The sequence below is a fragment of the Stegostoma tigrinum genome, chromosome 17 (assembly GCF_030684315.1).
Source record: "Stegostoma tigrinum isolate sSteTig4 chromosome 17, sSteTig4.hap1, whole genome shotgun sequence".
Taxonomy (NCBI): domain Eukaryota; kingdom Metazoa; phylum Chordata; class Chondrichthyes; order Orectolobiformes; family Stegostomatidae; genus Stegostoma; species Stegostoma tigrinum.
In genome coordinates this window covers 34,389,051-34,406,953 of record NC_081370.1, presented here as the reverse complement: position 1 = coordinate 34,406,953, position 17,903 = coordinate 34,389,051, and the positions used below count along the sequence as shown (strand labels likewise).

Genomic DNA, 17,903 nt, shown 5'->3' with positions numbered 1-17,903 from the left:
GGCCTGCTGTATTCATCCAGCTTCACACTTTGTTATCTGAGATAGCAAGAACTGCCTAGTTAGTTGATGGGGCACTGGGTCAGAACCTCAGATTAGGAGCCATGGAGGGAGACCAAGGTCCTACCCATGATCAGTGCCCAGCTGTCAAACAGCCCGCGCTGGAGTCAGAGATAACAAGGTGTGGAGCTGGAGGAACAAAGCAGACCAGGCAGCATCAGAGGAGCAGGAAAACTGACGTTTTGGTTTGGGATCCTTCTCCCGACCACCAACGTCAATTTTCCTGCTCCTCTGATGCTGCCTGGTCTGCTGTGTTCCTCCAGCTCCACACTGTGTTATCTAAAAATGTAGACTTCCTTCAAACCTCAATTGCTTCATAGAACATGGAACCGTGCAGCACAGTTCAGGCCCTTCAGCCCACGATATTATGCTGATCTATTATCCTACTCTAAAAATCAAACTAATCTGCATACCCTTCATTTTACTGTCATCCATGTGCCTATCCAAGAGTCACTTAAATATCCCTCGTGTATCTGACTCCACTACCATCACTGGCAGAGCATTCCATGTACCCACCATTCTCTGTGTAAAGAACCTAGCTCTGACATTTCCCCTATACCTTCCTCCAATCACCTTAAAATTATGCCAACTTGTAATAGTCATTTCCACCCTGGGGAAAAGTCTCTGGCTGTCTCCTTGATCTATGCCTCTCATCACCTTGTAAACCTCTATCAATCACGTCTCATCCTCTTAACTCCAGTAAGAAAAGCCCTAGCTCCCTCAACCTTTCCTCAGAACACCTGCTCTCCAGTCCAGGCAGCATCCTGGTAAATCTCCTCTGCACCCTCTCTAAAGCTTCCTCATCCTTCCTATAATGAGGTGACCAGAACTGAACACAATATTCTGTGAGTGGTCTAACCAGGGTTTTACAGAGCTGCAGCATAATCTCACGACTCTTAAACTCAATACCCCTGCCGATGAAAGCCATCGCACTATATGCCTTCTTAAAACCTTATCAATTTGGGTGGCAACTTTGAAGGATCTATGGATGGACCCCAAGATCCCTCTGTTCCTCCACACTGCTGAGAATCCTACCGTTAACTTTGTATTCTGCATTCAAATTCGATCTTCCAAAATGAATCACTTTTCTGGGTTGAATTCCATCTTTCACTTCTTTGTCCAGCTTTACATCCTATCAATGTCCCTTTGCATCCTGCAACAGCCCTCCACGCTATCTACAACTCCAACAACCTTTGTGTCATCAACAAACTCCATAACTCACACTTCCACTTCCTCATCCAAGTCATTTATAAAGATCACAAAGAGCAGAGATCCCAGAACAGATCCCTGCGGAACACCACTGGTCACCGAGCTCCAGGCTAAATACTTTCCATCTCTACCACCTTCTGTTTTCTATTGGACAGCGAGTTTTTTTATCCAGACATTCAAATTTCCCTGAATCCCATGTCTCCTTACTTTCTGAATGAGGCTACCGTGGGGAACCTTATCAAATGCCATGCTAAAATCCATATACACTGTATTCACTGCTCGACCTTTATCAATGTGTTTAGTCACATCCTCAAAGAATTCAATAAGGCTTTTGAGGCATGACCTGTCCCTCACAAAGCCATGCTGATTATCTCCTTCCTAACATCACCATGAAACCATCACCAATTGTTAGAAAAACCCATCTGGATCACTATTATCTTTCAGGGAAGGAAATCTGCCATCCCCACCTGGTCTGGCCTAAAAGTGACTGTGGACCCACAGCCATGTGGTTGACTCTTAATTGCCTTCTGAAGTAGCCTGGCAAGCCATTCAGTTGTACCAATCGGTACAAAGTCTCAAAGAAATGAAACCGGAAGGATCAATTGGCATTGGCCTAGGCACCAGAAAAGACAACAGCAGAAACAGCCCTTTCCATGCTGCAAAGTTCTTCTCACGAACATCTGTGAATGGTTTTGATCTCCTGACCTCAAGAAAGAGATAATCACTCTGGAGAAGATTCACTTAGTTGGTCTTGGATATAGAGACACTATCTTCTGAGGAGAGATTGAGAAAGTTGGGTATGTATGCATTGGAGTTTAGAAGAATGAGAGATGGCCTTTTGAAACACTGAAAACATTGAAATGGAATGTGTCACAGCAGGATTTGAGGAGAAAAGATGGATGGGTAATGTTTGACTCCTTGCTCGATATAAAGAGGTGATCTTCACAATATCTAGAGGGAGTTGAGACCACTCATGGAAATAGTGAATGCTCCATGCTCAGGCAACCCATCAGCTTCATGTTCTGTGCTGCGCAGCCCTCCCACGACCATCATAGAATCAAAGAATCCCTGCAGCATAGAAAGTGGCCATTTGACCCACCAAGTCTGCAGTGACTTTCAAAAGAACTTCCCACACAGACAACCCCACTACCACCCTATCTCCACATTTGTCAAAGACAATCTACCTAACCTGCACACCTTTGGACTGTCAGCAGAAACTGAAGCACCTGGAGGAAATGTACTCAGACACAGGGAGAATGTGCAAACTTCACACAGTCACCCGAGGGTGGAATCGAACCCAAGTTCCTGGTGCTGTGAGGCAGCAAGACTAACCACTGTGCCATCAATGTGCCAATTTGAACTCATTCTTCGGGTGCTCAAACTTCGAACCCCTTGTACAACTAATGACCTCTCTTCTCTTTTGCAGTGGCATCCACAGCCGTGAAGAGGACAAGGCCTGACTCGATCAGCAAGCAGCTCCTTGGAATGGACCAGAATGCATTGAAGTTAAGCTTTCCTGTTACCTTGATGGCCACTGTAATGGGATGACTGCCCACGCCTTCTGATTGCATGTCCTGTTTCAGTAAATGACACAGTTCTGGTATGGTGTCTAGGGACGCCAGCCAATATTGAACCGTGGATGTCTGAAAGAAAGACAGGGCAAATGGCAGATTCTGAGTCTCCTCATCCTCCTCTGCATCCTGCAAAGACTTCCTGTTGCTGCTTCTCTCTCTCTCTCTGGAAGCTGCTCATCAGACATTGATGTTTCTGTTGTTCAAAGATTTGCTTTTGTAATTGTTGCCTCCTTTTGGGCTGTCTGTGTGGGACTGTATCAGTAACAATAGTCCCAGCCATTGTAGATCCATTTGAAATAGGTGCACTTATACTCTGAGGGGAATATCATAACCAAAACAGCTTCTCGGTGATATGATTCCTGAGCAGTCATAACAAATGGAAATGAAGTTTCATGTTAGGCTGCAATACATTATGATATGGACAACTCTCATAACAGAAGGCAATGTACTTGCCTCCATGTGGACCTCAGTTATTTCACCTTATTTAGATATATGTAGTGAAAAACATGTCACCAAACAACAGAGCAAGATTACAAATCTGGTAGGACTAGACTGTCATTGCACTCTTCCCCCATCCCACTCACTCAGCTAAGAAATACACTAGTGGATTTAACAGACAATGTTCTTACATATTTGGAGTTCATTGTGGCAGGGTAGCAGCTCTAAAGCAGTGTGCAGCAGTGACACCTGTGAAATATGTATGTGAACTGGTGCACTGAGGTGTCACTTTCAAGATTTCCAGCAGTCACATCAGCTTTGCGGAGATGGCGAAGATCCATTATTATAAGTGATGAAATTGTCACGATTGCTTGAGGCCAAGGTTTTTAATGTGTTTTAGAAACAGAGCTTCCAAAGATTCATCAGCCTCAAAACAGTACCTATGTTTCTCTTGCTGCAGATGCTGCCAGACCTGCTGAGTTTCTTCATCACTTCCTGCTTTTATTTCAGATCTCCAGAATATTTAATGTACAATTTTGGTCAATGCACAAGCTGCATATGAAATGCAATTTGATTGTACACGTGGCATTATTGAATCTACAGACGCTTGATTAATGCAATTGCCCCTAGCAAAGACATACGTAACAAATCAGTCTGCCCTGTCCTGCACTAGCAGGAAAAAGAAATAAATTTATGTGTTTTCACCTTTTTTGTTTTTAGATTTGTTAAGTTTCAGTTGAAAATGGCACACTATCTAGTTCATGCTCTTGCAAGTAATTTTAGAGTCTGCCCAATAGTCCTAACCCTTCATGTTCTGGGTTTTGAGTTGCTGTTCCTGTCAACCCCATCAGCTTTCATGTCCCATCATCCAACACTTTATTTGACTTTTAGCATCCCCAATTTTCCCCCCTCAGCCCATGGATTACCACTTTGCCATGTCTATGATTTTAATCCACTGTCCTCCCACTGAAATAGAGTGATAGTGATTTGGATTCCACAGCATCCAAGCACTCCTACACTGTAAATCATTCCAGCCTTACAGTGGAACTTGGGCAACTTGATTGTCATTCACCCCTCAGCATCACAGCATGATATAGCCCATCCCCAGACCTGAGTTTCCCACTTATTCGACACTCCATGGATCATCTGATAAAGACCCTTAATGCTTATTATCTAAATCCCAGTTCTAACCATGGCCCAATCCTCAGACTGACTGGTGAAGATATCTCCAGCTGAGTATCATCCAGGCCCTAGAGTGATGTTTCCATAGATCCTTGAATTATGAGCTTATAATCTTCAGAATGGCTGACCTGCAGGAATAACTGAGGCCCATCCACAGACAGGAAAGACAATGATCCCCAGGCAGTGGTGGGCTCAAGTGACAGACTGGGTAGAAATTCCCTTACTGCAATTGAATGAGTCCTTTGACCAACTGTGGTGACTCTCCGTAATTGACCATAAGTGCCCTTGACCTCACTAAGGACTGGTACCTTTTAACTTTGAGATGGGGGAGAAGTGTGGGAAAGTTCAAACAGGAAGCCGATAAAAAGTTAACCAGAGGCTGACTACCCTTTCCTCTCAGCAAGACACCATCTCCCTCAGACAGAGTCACAGAGTCATATACAGCATGGAAACAGACCCTTCAGTCCAACTCGTCCATGCCGAACAGATATCCTATATAAATCTAGTACCATTTGCCAGCAATTGGCCCATATCCCTGTAACTTTTCCTGTTCATATATCCATCCAGATGCCTTTTAAATGTTGTAATTATACCGGCCTCTATCACTTCTGCTGGCACCTCAGTCCAAATATCTGCTTGAAAAGTCCCTACTTTATCTTTCCCCTCTCAACTCAAACCTATTCCCTCTATTTTTGACTCCCTCCTCAGTGGAAAAGACCTTGCCTGTTTGTCCTATCCATGAACCCCAGGATTTTATAAACCTCTATAAGGTCACGCCTCAGCCTCCAATGCTCCAGAGAAAGCAGCCCCAGTCTATTCAGACTCTCCCTATAGCTCAAACCGTCCAAACCTGGCAATATCCTTGTAAATCTTCTCTGAACTCTCTCCAGTTTCACAACATCATTCCTATAGGAGGGAGACCAGATATACATGCAAAACTCAGAAAGTATCCCAACCAATGTCCTGCAGAGCTACAACATGACCTCCTAATCCTATACTCAATGCACTGACCAATAAAGGGAAGCATATTAAACACCTTCTTCACTATCCTATCTATCTACGATTCTACTTTCAAAGAACTATGAACCTGCACTCCAAGGTCTGTTTCTTCAGCAACAATCACTAGAACCTTACCATTAAGTGTATAACTCCTGCCGTGATTTGCCTTTCCAAAATGCAGCACCTGACATTTATCTAAATTAAAGTTCATCTGCCACTCCTCATCCCATTGGCTATCTCATCAAGATCCCATCGTACTTTGAGGTAACTTTATTGCTGTCCACTACATCTCCAATTTTAATGTCATCTGCAAACTTACTAACCATACCTCCTATGTTCACATCCAAATCACTTATATAAATGACAAAAAAAACAGAGGACCCAGCACCAATCCCTTGTGGCACATTGCTGGTCACGGACCTCCAGTCTGAAAACCAACTCTCCACCACCGCCACTCTCTGCTTGCTACCTTCAAGCCAGTTCTGGAATCAAACATATAGATGTCCCTCTATTTCCATGTGATCTAACCTTGTGAAACAGTCTACCATGAGAAACCTTGTTGAATTTCTTACTGAAATCCATAGAGATCACATTCATAACTTTATCCTCATCAGTACTTGTTACCTCTTCAAAAAACTCAATCAAGATAGTGAGACACAATTTCCCAAGCATAAAACCATATTGACTGTCCCTAATCCGTCCTTGCCTTTCCAAATACATGTAAATCCTGTCCCTCAGGATTCCTCCAACAACTTGGCCACCACCAATGTCATCTCACTGGTCTATAGTTCTTTAGCTTTTTCTTACCACCTTTCTTAAATAATGACAGAACATTAGCCAAACTCCGGTCTTCCGGCACCTCACCTGCGTCTTTCACTGATACAAATATCTCAGCAAAAGGCCCAGCAATCACTTCCCTCAGTTCCCACAGATTTCTAGGGTACATCTAATCAGGTCCTGCGGATTTATCCACTTTTATGCATTTTCAGACGTTAAGCACCTCCTCCTTTGGAATATGGATATTTTTCAAGATGTCGCCATTTATTTGCTCATGTTCTCTATCTTCCATATCGTTCTCCTCAGTAAACATTGGTGCAAAATACTTGTTTAAGTATCCCCCCCATTTCCTGCAGTTCCACAAATGGTGACCTTGCTACTCTCTAAGGGGTCCTATTGTATTTTGTTCTTAATGTATTTGTAGAATCCCTTTGGGTTGTCCTTAACCTTATTTGCCAAAGCTATCTCATGTTCCCTTTTTGCCCTCCTGATTTCTGTATTAAAAATATTCCTTCAATTTCTGTAGTCATCCAGCATTCCCTAAACCCATCAGCCTTGCCCTTCACCCTAACAGGAACATACTGTCTCTGGACTCTTGTTATCTTATTTTTGAATTATTTTTGTTTCACGGGGATAAACACAAAGGAGGTTAAAAACCGACTGCAACCCCTGGTCCATGCGTTAGTGCCCTGATGCATCAGTGTGCTGGAAGTCACAACTTGAGAGTAGTTATTAAACAGCCCTAGACTACAGGTAAAAGAAAGAAAGACTCTTTCTTGTTCTGAGTGCTGGCAGACAACACTAGATTGTGGATCCAACTGCACTGTAAATTCCTGCAAAGGCCCAGTTGTGGGTATAGATGAAATTAGATAAATCTCTGGGAGCTACCAGGATTTTGTGCTCAAAGGAAGGGTGGTCACAATTCCACATGATGAAGTCAGCAAGCCTGTCATATTACTGAGGGCTACCAGGGCAACTTGTTATGATCTCAGTCCATGTTACTATTGGGCAACCCAAATCTCATTTGATTGATTGTTTCGAGTTTAGTGTAGTCATTTACTGAAAGGTGAGTACACAAGTCTGCAGATTTTCATTAACGGAAAACAAAGTAAAATTTAACAAAGACAACAGGACAGATTGTTGAGGGTTAAAATATATGTGGAATACCTGCTTTTATTAATCAAGGCATTGAGTAAAAGAACAGGTAGGGTTAAGATGAAGATAACAAAGTGTGAAGCTGGATGAACACAGCAGGCCAAGCAGCATCTTAGGAGCACAAAAGCTGACGTTTCGGGCCTAGACCCTTTTTCTGATGAAGGGTCTAGGCCCGAAACGTCAGCTTTTATGCTCCTAAGATGCTGCTTGGCCTGCTGTGTTCATCCAGCTCCACACTTTGTTATCTCAGATTCCCCAGCATCTGCAGTTCCCATTATCTCTGATCACAGGGTTAAGATGGATGTTGGTGTAAGATGTTATTTAGGCTAAAGCTGGAGTACTGTGTGCAGTCTGATTGCCAAGATTAAAGGAAGGATGTAATTAACCTGGACAGGAAGAAGAGGAGACTCACTGTGATATGGAGACAGGCTTGGGTTGTTTTCCTTTGGGGAGAGAAGGTTGATAGGGAATCTGAATGAGGTATATAAAGTTATGAGGGGCATAGATAGAATAGAAAGGATGAAACTTTTCCCCTTAATAGAGGGATCAATAACCAGATTCAGACTTTTAAGAAAAGGGGCAAATATATTTAGAAGGGGTTTAAGGAAGAATTTTTCATCCAGAGGCTTTCTTGAACTCACTGACTTGAAGGGTAATAGAGGAATCATTGCAACATTTAAGAAGCATTTCGAAGAACGCTTACCATAGCAAGTGCTGGAAAGTGGGAATGGAGAGGTGTTTGATGGCTGGTACAGGCATGATGGGCTGAACTCTATTGTCTATAGAACATAGAACATTACAGCACAGTACAGGCCCTTCAGCCCTCGATGTTGTGCCGACCTGTCATACCGATCTCAAGCCCATCTAACCAACACTATTCCATGTATGTCCATATGCTTATCCAATGACGACTTAAATGTACCTAAAGTTGGCGAATCTACTACCATTGCAGGCAAAGCGTTCCATTCCCTTACTACTCTCTGAGTAAAGAAATTACCTCTGACATCTGTCTTATATCTTTCACCCCTCAATTTAAAGCTACGCCCCCTGTGCTCGCCGTCACCATCCGAGGAAAAAGGCTCTCCCTATCCACCCTATCTAAGCCTCTGATTATTTTACATGTTTATATGTCTCTTTGAAACTAACTAAGCACCCTAAATATGGATGTCAGTGAAAATACAGAGCAAAGTCTCATCAGTTCCCTAAAGCCATCACTTTACAGTGATCAAAATTCAGAGAAGTTAGCCCATTGTCCCACATCATTAAATTTGATGCATCTGATTCTTCCTATTTCTTTCCTGTGAATATTAATTATCTTACATGATCAGCCACGAAACTGAAAGTTTATATTTTCTCAGTCTTTTAAGGATTTGCAGATTTCTAACCAAATATTCCTGGTCTGGACATTGCACAAACTAATTTCCTACTAAGATAATGATCAAGTGTGAAGCTGGATGAACGCAGCAGGCCAAGCAGCATCTCAGGAGCACAAAAGCAGACGTTTTGGGCCTAGACCCTTCATCAGAGAGGGGGATGGGGTGAGGGTGCTGGAATAAATAGGGAGAGAGGGGGAGGTGGACCGAAGATGGAGAGAAAAGAAGATAGGTAGAGAGGAGAGTATAGCTGGGGAGGTAGGGAGGGGATAGGTCAGTCCAGGGAAGACGGACAGGTCAAGGAGGCGGGATGAGGTGGTAGGTAGGAAATGGAGGTGCGGCTTGAGGTGGGAGGAAGGGATGAGTGAGAGGAAGAACAGGTTAGGGAGGCAGAGACAGGCTGGGCTGGTTTTGGGATGCAGTGGGGGGAGGGGACGAACTGGGCTGGTTTTGGGATGCGTTGGGGGAAGGGGAGATTTTGAAGCTGGTGAAGTCCACATTGATACCATTGGGTTGCAGGGTTCCCGAGCAGAATATGAGTTGCTGTTCCTGCAACCTTCGGGTGGCATCATTGTGGCACTGCAGGAGGCCCATGATGGACATGTCATCTAAAGAATGGGAGGGGGAGTTGAAATGGTTCGCGACTGGGAGGTGCAGTTGTTCATTGCAAACCGAGCGGAGGTGTTCTGCAAAGCTGACCCCAAGCCTCCGCTTGGTTTCCCCAATGTAGACGAAGCCACACCGGGTACAATGGATACAGTATACCACATTGGCAGATGTGCAGGTGAACCTCTGCTTAATATGGAAAGTCATCTTGGGGCCTGGGACGGGGGTGAGGGAGGTGGTGTGGGGGCAAGTGTAGCATTTCCTGCAGTTGCAGGGGAAGGTGCCGGGTGTGGTGGGGATGGAGGGAAGTGTGGAATGAACAAGGGAGTCACGGAGAGAGTGGTCTCTCCAGAAAGGAGACAAGGGTGGGGATGGAAAAATGTCTTGGGTGGTGGGGTCGGATTGTAGATGGCAGAAGTGTCGGAGGATGATGCCTTGTATCTGGAGGTTGGTGGGGTGGTGTGTGAGAACAAGGGGGATCCTCTTTGGGCGGTTGTGGCGGGGGGCAGGGTGTGAGGGATGTGTTGCAGGAAACGCGGTCAAGGGCGTTCTCGACCACTGTGGGGGGAAAGTTGCGGTCCTCGAAAAACTTGGACATCTGGGATGTGCGGGAGTGGAATGCCTCATCGTGGGAGCAGATGCGGTGGAGGCGGAGGAATTGGGAATAGGGGATGGAATTATTGCAGGAGGGTGGGTGGGAGGAGGTGTATTCTAGGTAGCTGTTGGAGTCGGCGGGCTTGAAATGGACATCAGTTGCAAGCTGGTTGCCTGAGAGGGAGACTGAGAAGTCCAGGATGATGAGGGATGTGCTGGAGATGGCCCAGGTGAACTGAACGTTGGGGTGGAAGGTGTTGGTGAAGTGGATGAACTGTTCGAGCTCCTCTGGGGAGCAAGAGGCGGTGCCGATACAGTCATCAATGTAACGGAGGAAGAGGTGGGGTTTGGGGCCTGTGTAGGTGCGGAAGAGGAACTGTTCCACGTAACCTACAAAGAGGCAGGCATAGCTGGGGCCCATGCGGGTGCCCATGGCCACCCCCTTTGTCTGTAGGAAGTGGGAGGAATCAAAAGAGAAGTTGTTGAGGGTGAGGACGAGTTCGGCTGGGCGGATGAGGGTGTCGGTGGAGGGGGACTGGTCGGGCCTGCGGGACAGGAAGAAGCGGAGGTCCTTGAGGCTATCTGCATGCGGAATACAGGTGTATAGGGGCTGGACGTCCATGGTGAACATGAGGTGTTAGGGGCCAGGGAATTGGAAATTCTGGAGGAGGTGGAGGGTGTGGGTGGTGTCACGGACGTAGGTAGGGAGTTCCTGGACCAAAGGGGAGAAAATGGAGTCCAGATAGTTGGAGATGAGTTCGGTGGGGCAGGAACAGGCTGAGACAATGGGTCGACGAGGGCAGACAGGTTTGTGGATTTTGGGAAGGAGATAGAAACGGGCCTGCGGGGTTGGGGAATAATAAGGTTGGAGGCTGTGGGTGGGAGGTCCCCTGAGGTGATGAGGTCATGAATGGTGTTGGAGATGATGGTTTGGTGCTTGGGGGTAGGGTCATGATCAAGGGGGCGATAGGAGGTGGCCTCGGCAATGTAGAGGTCAGTGCGCCATACTACCACTGCGCCACCCGTGTCTGCGGGTTTGATGGTGAGGTTGGGGTTGGAGCGGAGGGCTGCCCGTTCTGCAGGGGAGAGGTTGGAGTGGGTGAGGGGGTGGAGAGGTTGAGGCGGTTAATGTCTCGACGGCAGTTGGAGATGAAGAGTTCGAGGGAGGGTAGGAGGCCTGGAGGTGGTGTCCAGGAGGAGGACTTGTGTTGGAAACGGGTGAAGGGGTCAGTGGAGGGAGGGTTAGGTTCCCGGTTGAAGAAGTAAGCGTGGAGTTGAAGGCGGCGGAAAAACTGCTCTATGTCCAAACGTGACTGGTATGCGTTGATGTGTGGTTGTAGGGGGACAAAGGTGAGCCCCTTGCTTTGGACTGACCGTTCGTCCTCAGTCAGTGGGACGTCTGGGGGGATGGTGAAGATTCGGCAGGGCTCAGTGTGGCTGTCTACTCTGGGGTTTGCTGGCTGTGGAGGTTGTGGGCGGAGCGATGAGGTTGTCAGCCGTGGGCGGGGCTCTCCCTATTTATTCCAGAACCCTCACCCCATCCCCCTCTCTGAAGAAGGGTCTAGGCCCGAAACGTCAGCTTTTGTGCTCCTGAGATGCTGCTTGGCCTGCTGTGTTCATCCAGCTTCACACTTTGTTATCTTGGATTCTCCAGCATCTGCAGTTCCCATTATCTCTCTCCTACTAAGATATTTCCTGCTTTCTCGTAGAGAAAATGTGTCTCGCCTCTGAAACACTTCCTGTCTCTGAGCTTCTGAAGCCAAAATCCTACTTGACCTCTCTGACCCTAAGAGGTTCAAGCTGCCTCTAGAAAAGGCGACCTTCAGTACGTCAGACCCATCCAGACACTTGGCCCTGTGGTTATCCCACCAACATTCTACGGCCAAAGGGCTTCACTTCTGGCTGGCCCTCTCTACAACTGGGGAGCCAGAGACTGTAGAATGACTCAATGGGAGGGAGAGCGTGAAGAAAACCTACTGAAGGTATTTTAGAGGCTTATATAATAAAAGGTAGAAGGCAATATAACTTTCTGCATAAATGTTTTTGGTGTGAACTGTCAGGAGTTTGTTAATTTCTATGTAGACAGTAAATGCATCTGAAGACCTCCAGCAGTACTTTATGGCTACGTACATTGCTCCCTGAATAGGCATCTGGGGAAAAGGTGCATACACCTGACATTGGCCAATGGTGACACGTTTGTCCATCCCCATTCAATATTCTTAATTGTTAGCTCCCTCTGTGAAGGATGTATCTGTCAAAGGGTTTACCAGCAGCAGCTGTAGCAGGGAGATTCCATGTACAAACAGGGTCAACATTGTAGGACAGTCATGGAGTAGGCAGTCCGTGTTGTACATTGCACTGGATTTTGACCAACGTTCTTTCCCACTAAAAGCCTCAGGATTAGTGCTGGTTGCAGTGCCGTTCCTTAAAGGTCGAGTCACTTAGCTCATCCACTCAGTGTCGTGATAGCTCTTTTCATCTCCATCACAGCACAGCGAGCACTCCGCAACCAATGATTTCCAGACTCAGCTGGAACGTCCCAAACATAAATATTTCCTTCCTGGTGGCCCTGTCTGTTGACACCACAGGCTTCACATTTCCCAAAGTACCCACCCAACCCATGTGCCTATTTTTCCCAACCAGCCCCTTGCATATGAAGTAACCATGTCAGGTGTGATCATTGACTGCATTCCCCTTGAAACCAGGTCACTCCTGACTTTGGACAACACTTCCCTCAAGTATGGCATCCTTCTCAGGCTTTCTTTGGATGTATATTCATGTATAAATCCTCCTGCTTCACATCACAACAGTACAGCTGGCAGTGAGCTAAAGTTGCCAGGTGCCTCCACCACCCTCCATTATAAGAATTACTGAAGTCTAGTTTGTTCAGCACATTTGGTAAGTCTGGAGGCTGAATATTAATGAGGTGATTTGTGATGTTAATAAAGCATTTAACAAGTTATAATCCCTCTTAATTGGCCATTAGCTGCTGCCTGTGAGAAACTCACCTTGGCGCTCAGCAAATGCATTGAGATGCAGCAATTTCTCCCAACTTTTAGATAGGACGTCCTTAACGGCGAGTAGTTTGACCAGTTGCATTGTATCTGCAACATGGGGCTTTATATCTGCCTTTAAAATAAGAAAAAATTTGGAGCTAGGTGACCTCCTTAAAATAATTTTAGGGGATCTGGTCTGGTCCACAACACCCCATAGATAATGATCTGAGAGAGCTGGCCACATCGCATTCAGGCTACTTTTTTTAAAAAAAGCCAAAGCCTCCCAAGTTGTTTACATTACCCAGCCGGCTTTGCCTTACAACCGCTCTACAAAAAAAAAGGACAAAATAACCTCTTAAACCCATTGCATCATCACAGCCGGCAGATGTTTATATTTTTCAGATTACAAGTTGAGAGTGTTAACCAATTCTGCATCTTTATTGGACCGTTTTATTTCAAAATAAATTAATTTTGTGTTTAGCAAAGATATCCAGTTGATGGATCTTTTAATTCCAAGTATAATATATAGAAAGCATACACCAAATAGGGAACCTGGGTAAAATATTTTTAAATTTATGTTGTGATCGAGGGAGTGGTGAAATGAAAGTCAATGACTCTTCTATCTTGGCAAACACAAAATCCAATTACTGCTATTTTACATTCCTACAATGAAGTGACAATATTGCTGAACTTAGAATACAGAAATATATACTTTATTTACATATACAAAAATTAAACACCAAATAGATACAAAGAAAGTTCTGTCAACTAAATCTTAATTTGACTTTTTTAAAAAAACAATTAAAATTGATATTTAAATTGATATTAATAAAAACAAATCTCAATTGTAAGCCATTTCATACAATGGCCCAGATATTTTGGTTTCCTGATAATTGGGGAATGACATTGACTCTCCAATAATGTCTTGGCAACTCGTAATTTCTAATGGACAATTACCAGCCATTTGGAAGTCTCTACAAAAGTTGTCAACTCTGAGTCACAGTAATCAACTTCAGAAGGCTTCCAATTGCATACATTAATAGTTAGCCAGAAAAGGTTAGAGGAATTGAAACATGTTCTAATTCCTAGCTAATATAAATCATCTGCCCAAAAAGGCAGCCACAATTACAATGACCACAAGGTCAATGGGCCTGCTTTTAATGTGTCATATGGAGGACACAGTATTCTTAGCACTGCAGGACTTCCCTTGGTACTAATCCGAGGTGTCAGTTTAGATTTTGTGCTGGAAAAGATTCTTGAATTATCTTTCCAATTCAGAAAGAGTGTGTTGTTGGGGAAGAGTCAAGAGGAAAAAGCAGAAATATCTATTATTGCAACTATTTCTCAAATAATAATTTTCAGTTAGTTGAATAGGTAGTCAAAATACAAAAATAACTGTTCCAATATAGTAACATTGCATAAACATACACCTTGGCAAAATGGCAAATTCAGACATATTCTCAAATGTGGAATACAAAAATAGTTCACAAAGTTTCCATTTTTTGAAATGGTTATTAATACTGTTTGTTCATAAATTTTCAGATGAAGCATCCAAACAACAGTCTGTGAATAAACTGTCTTCATTTTAAAGTGGATCCAATAGTCATCAACAAATGCACCTTATTATTACAAAGTAATGTACTTTGTGTATGAAATGAACTATAAAGTGGGCTTCCTAAACAGCACAAAAACACACGTTGTTATGGTATTGAGCTGTCTCTTCAATTATGCTATTACTGTATATCTTCAGCACTGCTGAGTCTTGAATTAAACTAATTGATTTTTTTCTTTGAAAACTAAAAATACCTATCAAACTGAAGTGGGACAATATATACTACTTACTCATTTCTCTGCTCCATTAGAGTGGGATGAGTATCAAAACGCACATGCCATTTGCAGGCTGAAAATTCATAAATCCGAGCAAGATACTTGTTACTAATCAAAGGATTAGGCTTCAAGCAACTTTAGCCTCATAGACACAACACTTAGCTGAAACAACCAAGAGCTAGAAAGTTTTTCAAGTATCAACACAAAAATAAGACAACGAAGGAAACTAATGTCATCTTAGCTCATAGGACATAGCTGCAGTTCTGGCAAATCTTTCAGATATGGCCAGGAATTCCACCTCTTATCTCAATGGTTCTCCGCACACCTACAACTACTCCTAACATTCTGCTCCCCTGTTTTACTTCACTTCCTACAATTACTTTACCAGTCTATTTTCCTCCAACTGCTCTCACCACTGCTGCAACCTCAACTTACTCAATAACATTGGTACTACGCAACATTATCTCAGGCACATATGGTTGTTACATTTTTTGCATTGCAGGAGAAGGTTGCACACAATGTATACAGAAAATGGCAACTGGAGACACCAGAGCCAATTTCTCTATTCAAGAGGTCATGTGCAACATTACAGGCATGATGAACAAACGGCAACACCATCCGCTTACCAGCCATTTTAACTTCCCTCCCACTCCCTGGGTGATATGTCCATCTTGGGCGTCCTCCAGTGCCACAATGGCACCAAATGCAAACCGGAGGAGCAACACCTCATATTTTGCCTCAGGAGCCTACAACCTGATGGCCTAAGCATAGAATTCGCCAGTTTTAAAGTCTTCCCACCCCGGCCTCATCCCATATCCAACCCTCCCTTTCATCACTGCCTCCATGACCTGACACATCCTGTCCATCTTCTCCTGCCACCTGTGTGTCCCACCCATCCGCTAACCAATCCCCACCACTCCCTGTTTTCACCTACCACCATCTCACCTACCTTCCCCAGCCCCAGCTCTTCTCTCTCTGTTTATTTCTGAGCTCCCTTCACCCTCCAAGCGTCCCAACCTGAAACGTCAACTTTCTGATGCTGTTTGACCTGCTTTGCTCCTCCAGCTCCAACACTGTGTTGTTTCAGGCCAGTCATGACTGTGAACAAAAGCAACACTGAAGGTGATATCACACAATATTTCCTCACACTTTATCCTGGTTTTTTCACACTTCTCTCTCAGTCCACATGCTATGTGGAATTTATTTTAGCAGCCATTTCCCCCTTCACAGTAACAGTTGTGACTATCTTTCATTAATATATTCTGTTTTGACACAAAGATTGGCTTTTAAGGTATATTTTTAATATTCAATCTGTTATTAGCTAGTTAATGGCTTTTCTCCATTGCTTTTGATCATTCAGCTAACAAGAACAAAAATATTAGTACTGTTCATTCAAGTAGAAAATATAGAGATTACAATGCTCCAGGATAAATTTATTAGTGACCAGTAAATCTCAGACTAAAATGGATGAAGATAAAATAAACAAAGCTAATGTTGATCCCAAATCCAACATTTCAACTATGAAATGTTTTATTATACATTATGAAGTGTAAGCAAGAATATCCCTCCACTTTGTAGCTACTAAATCAGAATACATTGATTACTGTTTCAGAAACTGCCATACCAACTCAACTTAATTTCAGTTTGAAATATCTGCTGACTGGGTCCATCTCAGTGATAATATTAACTTGGAACTGACAATTATCATCTTCTTGCTTTGGTGTGAAAGTTAATGCAGTGGTGAAACCTACACCAGTTTCAAATGGTTTCTTTTTAATGCAGCTGGTTTCATCTAAAGGATAAATATCTTTGTACCAAGTGATGTGTGTGTCTTCTAAAGAAGATCCCGTAACAGTGCAGGAAATCGTTACAGGTTGGCCAGCTTGAGGATGTGGTGTCTCGCAAGTTATCTGTGATACCCCTGTAAAATTGCAGGGTGGAATAAAAATTGAGATCGGTAAAACTCTTAATAATATAACAAATAAATAGATTTTACTTTAATTACCAAAAGGAAAACAATGATATTCAGTAGTTCCAGCGAACACTCTGCACTCCTACACAAGGGGTCTTTTGATTCTAACCTAAACTACTTCCAACATTCTACGAATACTAAGCTACTTTACCAACAGTCAGCAACACACCTGCATTAATTATGGGCCTTAATGTTCAAGATGAAAATAAAAACCATAACATTAGTGAGAGAACATCTAGCTATCTACTGTCCCAATACAGAAGACATGGAGTTCATGGAAGAATGAAGGCGTAGTCATGGATGAGAGAAGAAACAAAAATATTCAAGAATCAAAATATAAGAAGGAATCCTGTTCTTCAAACTGGGAAAACTGAGTGTGAGATTAAAATGTTGTTACCTCACACCAGATGAATAGTTAAAAGCCACATGACTAGAATGTATTCACCTGGGCAAAAATCATGGGTTACACATCAAAATGGGCATGTTTCCAACATGAGAAATTTTTACTAAATTTGAAGCAATTATGGAACATAATACACTTTGGGAAGTGACAAAAAGAGAGCTGCAGAAGATATGGAGGATAGTTAGCATGAAATCATCTATTTAGCAAAAGGTCACTTCATGGCACAAAATGCTTCAGTCACCTCCAGGTCAGGAAGATCCAAGAAGATAGTGCATTCATGGCTATCTACTACATAACATAGCTTCCACTAATTGTGTTAAAGACTTTAAAATTGGGACAAAGCATCAGTAGTCAGTTAAGTCCCAAAAACTGAAATATGCCATTTCAATGTGAATGTAGCTATATAGATACTAACTAAAGCACTTTAGGTGATACAGCCAACAAGTTAGAAGCACAACATGAAATCCATACTACTGTTTCCGCTAAAACTGATGAGTACCATTTCAAAGAGTCTATTTGTTTTATTTGTCTAGATATACCTTCAAGTATGATTTCAGTGCAACCAGACTGTAGTGCAGAAACAAGCATTCATTCGCTCTCTCCCATTCATCAGGGCAGAGACATCCATCAGAGACTACGTGAAGGGGGTGTATTGAGCAATGAACATGCAGTGAGAAGTTACTGGCATATGAATCAGGATTCCTTGACCATTTGCTCAAAATCAGAATAATCTAGCAGTTT

General features: G+C 43.6%; 2 protein-coding genes across 2 annotated transcripts in view; both read right to left on the bottom strand.

Annotated features, from left to right (window-relative positions):
* LOC125459419 (uncharacterized) overlaps positions 1 to 2,837 on the bottom strand; it is a 37,486-nt gene extending 34,649 nt beyond the window's left edge. The window contains exon 1 of the mRNA XM_048545845.2: positions 2,790 to 2,837. Within this exon, the coding sequence (XP_048401802.2) occupies positions 2,790 to 2,837 (48 nt within the window). The remainder of the gene's footprint in view (positions 1 to 2,789) is intronic.
* A 10,866-nt stretch (positions 2,838 to 13,703) lies between these two features.
* The window catches only part of LOC125459327 (uncharacterized), a 42,474-nt gene continuing 38,274 nt past the window's right edge, over positions 13,704 to 17,903 (bottom strand). Inside the window, exon 12 of the mRNA XM_048545657.2 lies at positions 13,704 to 16,708. Coding sequence (XP_048401614.1) covers positions 16,416 to 16,708 — 293 coding nt within the window. The 3' untranslated portion in view covers positions 13,704 to 16,415. The remainder of the gene's footprint in view (positions 16,709 to 17,903) is intronic.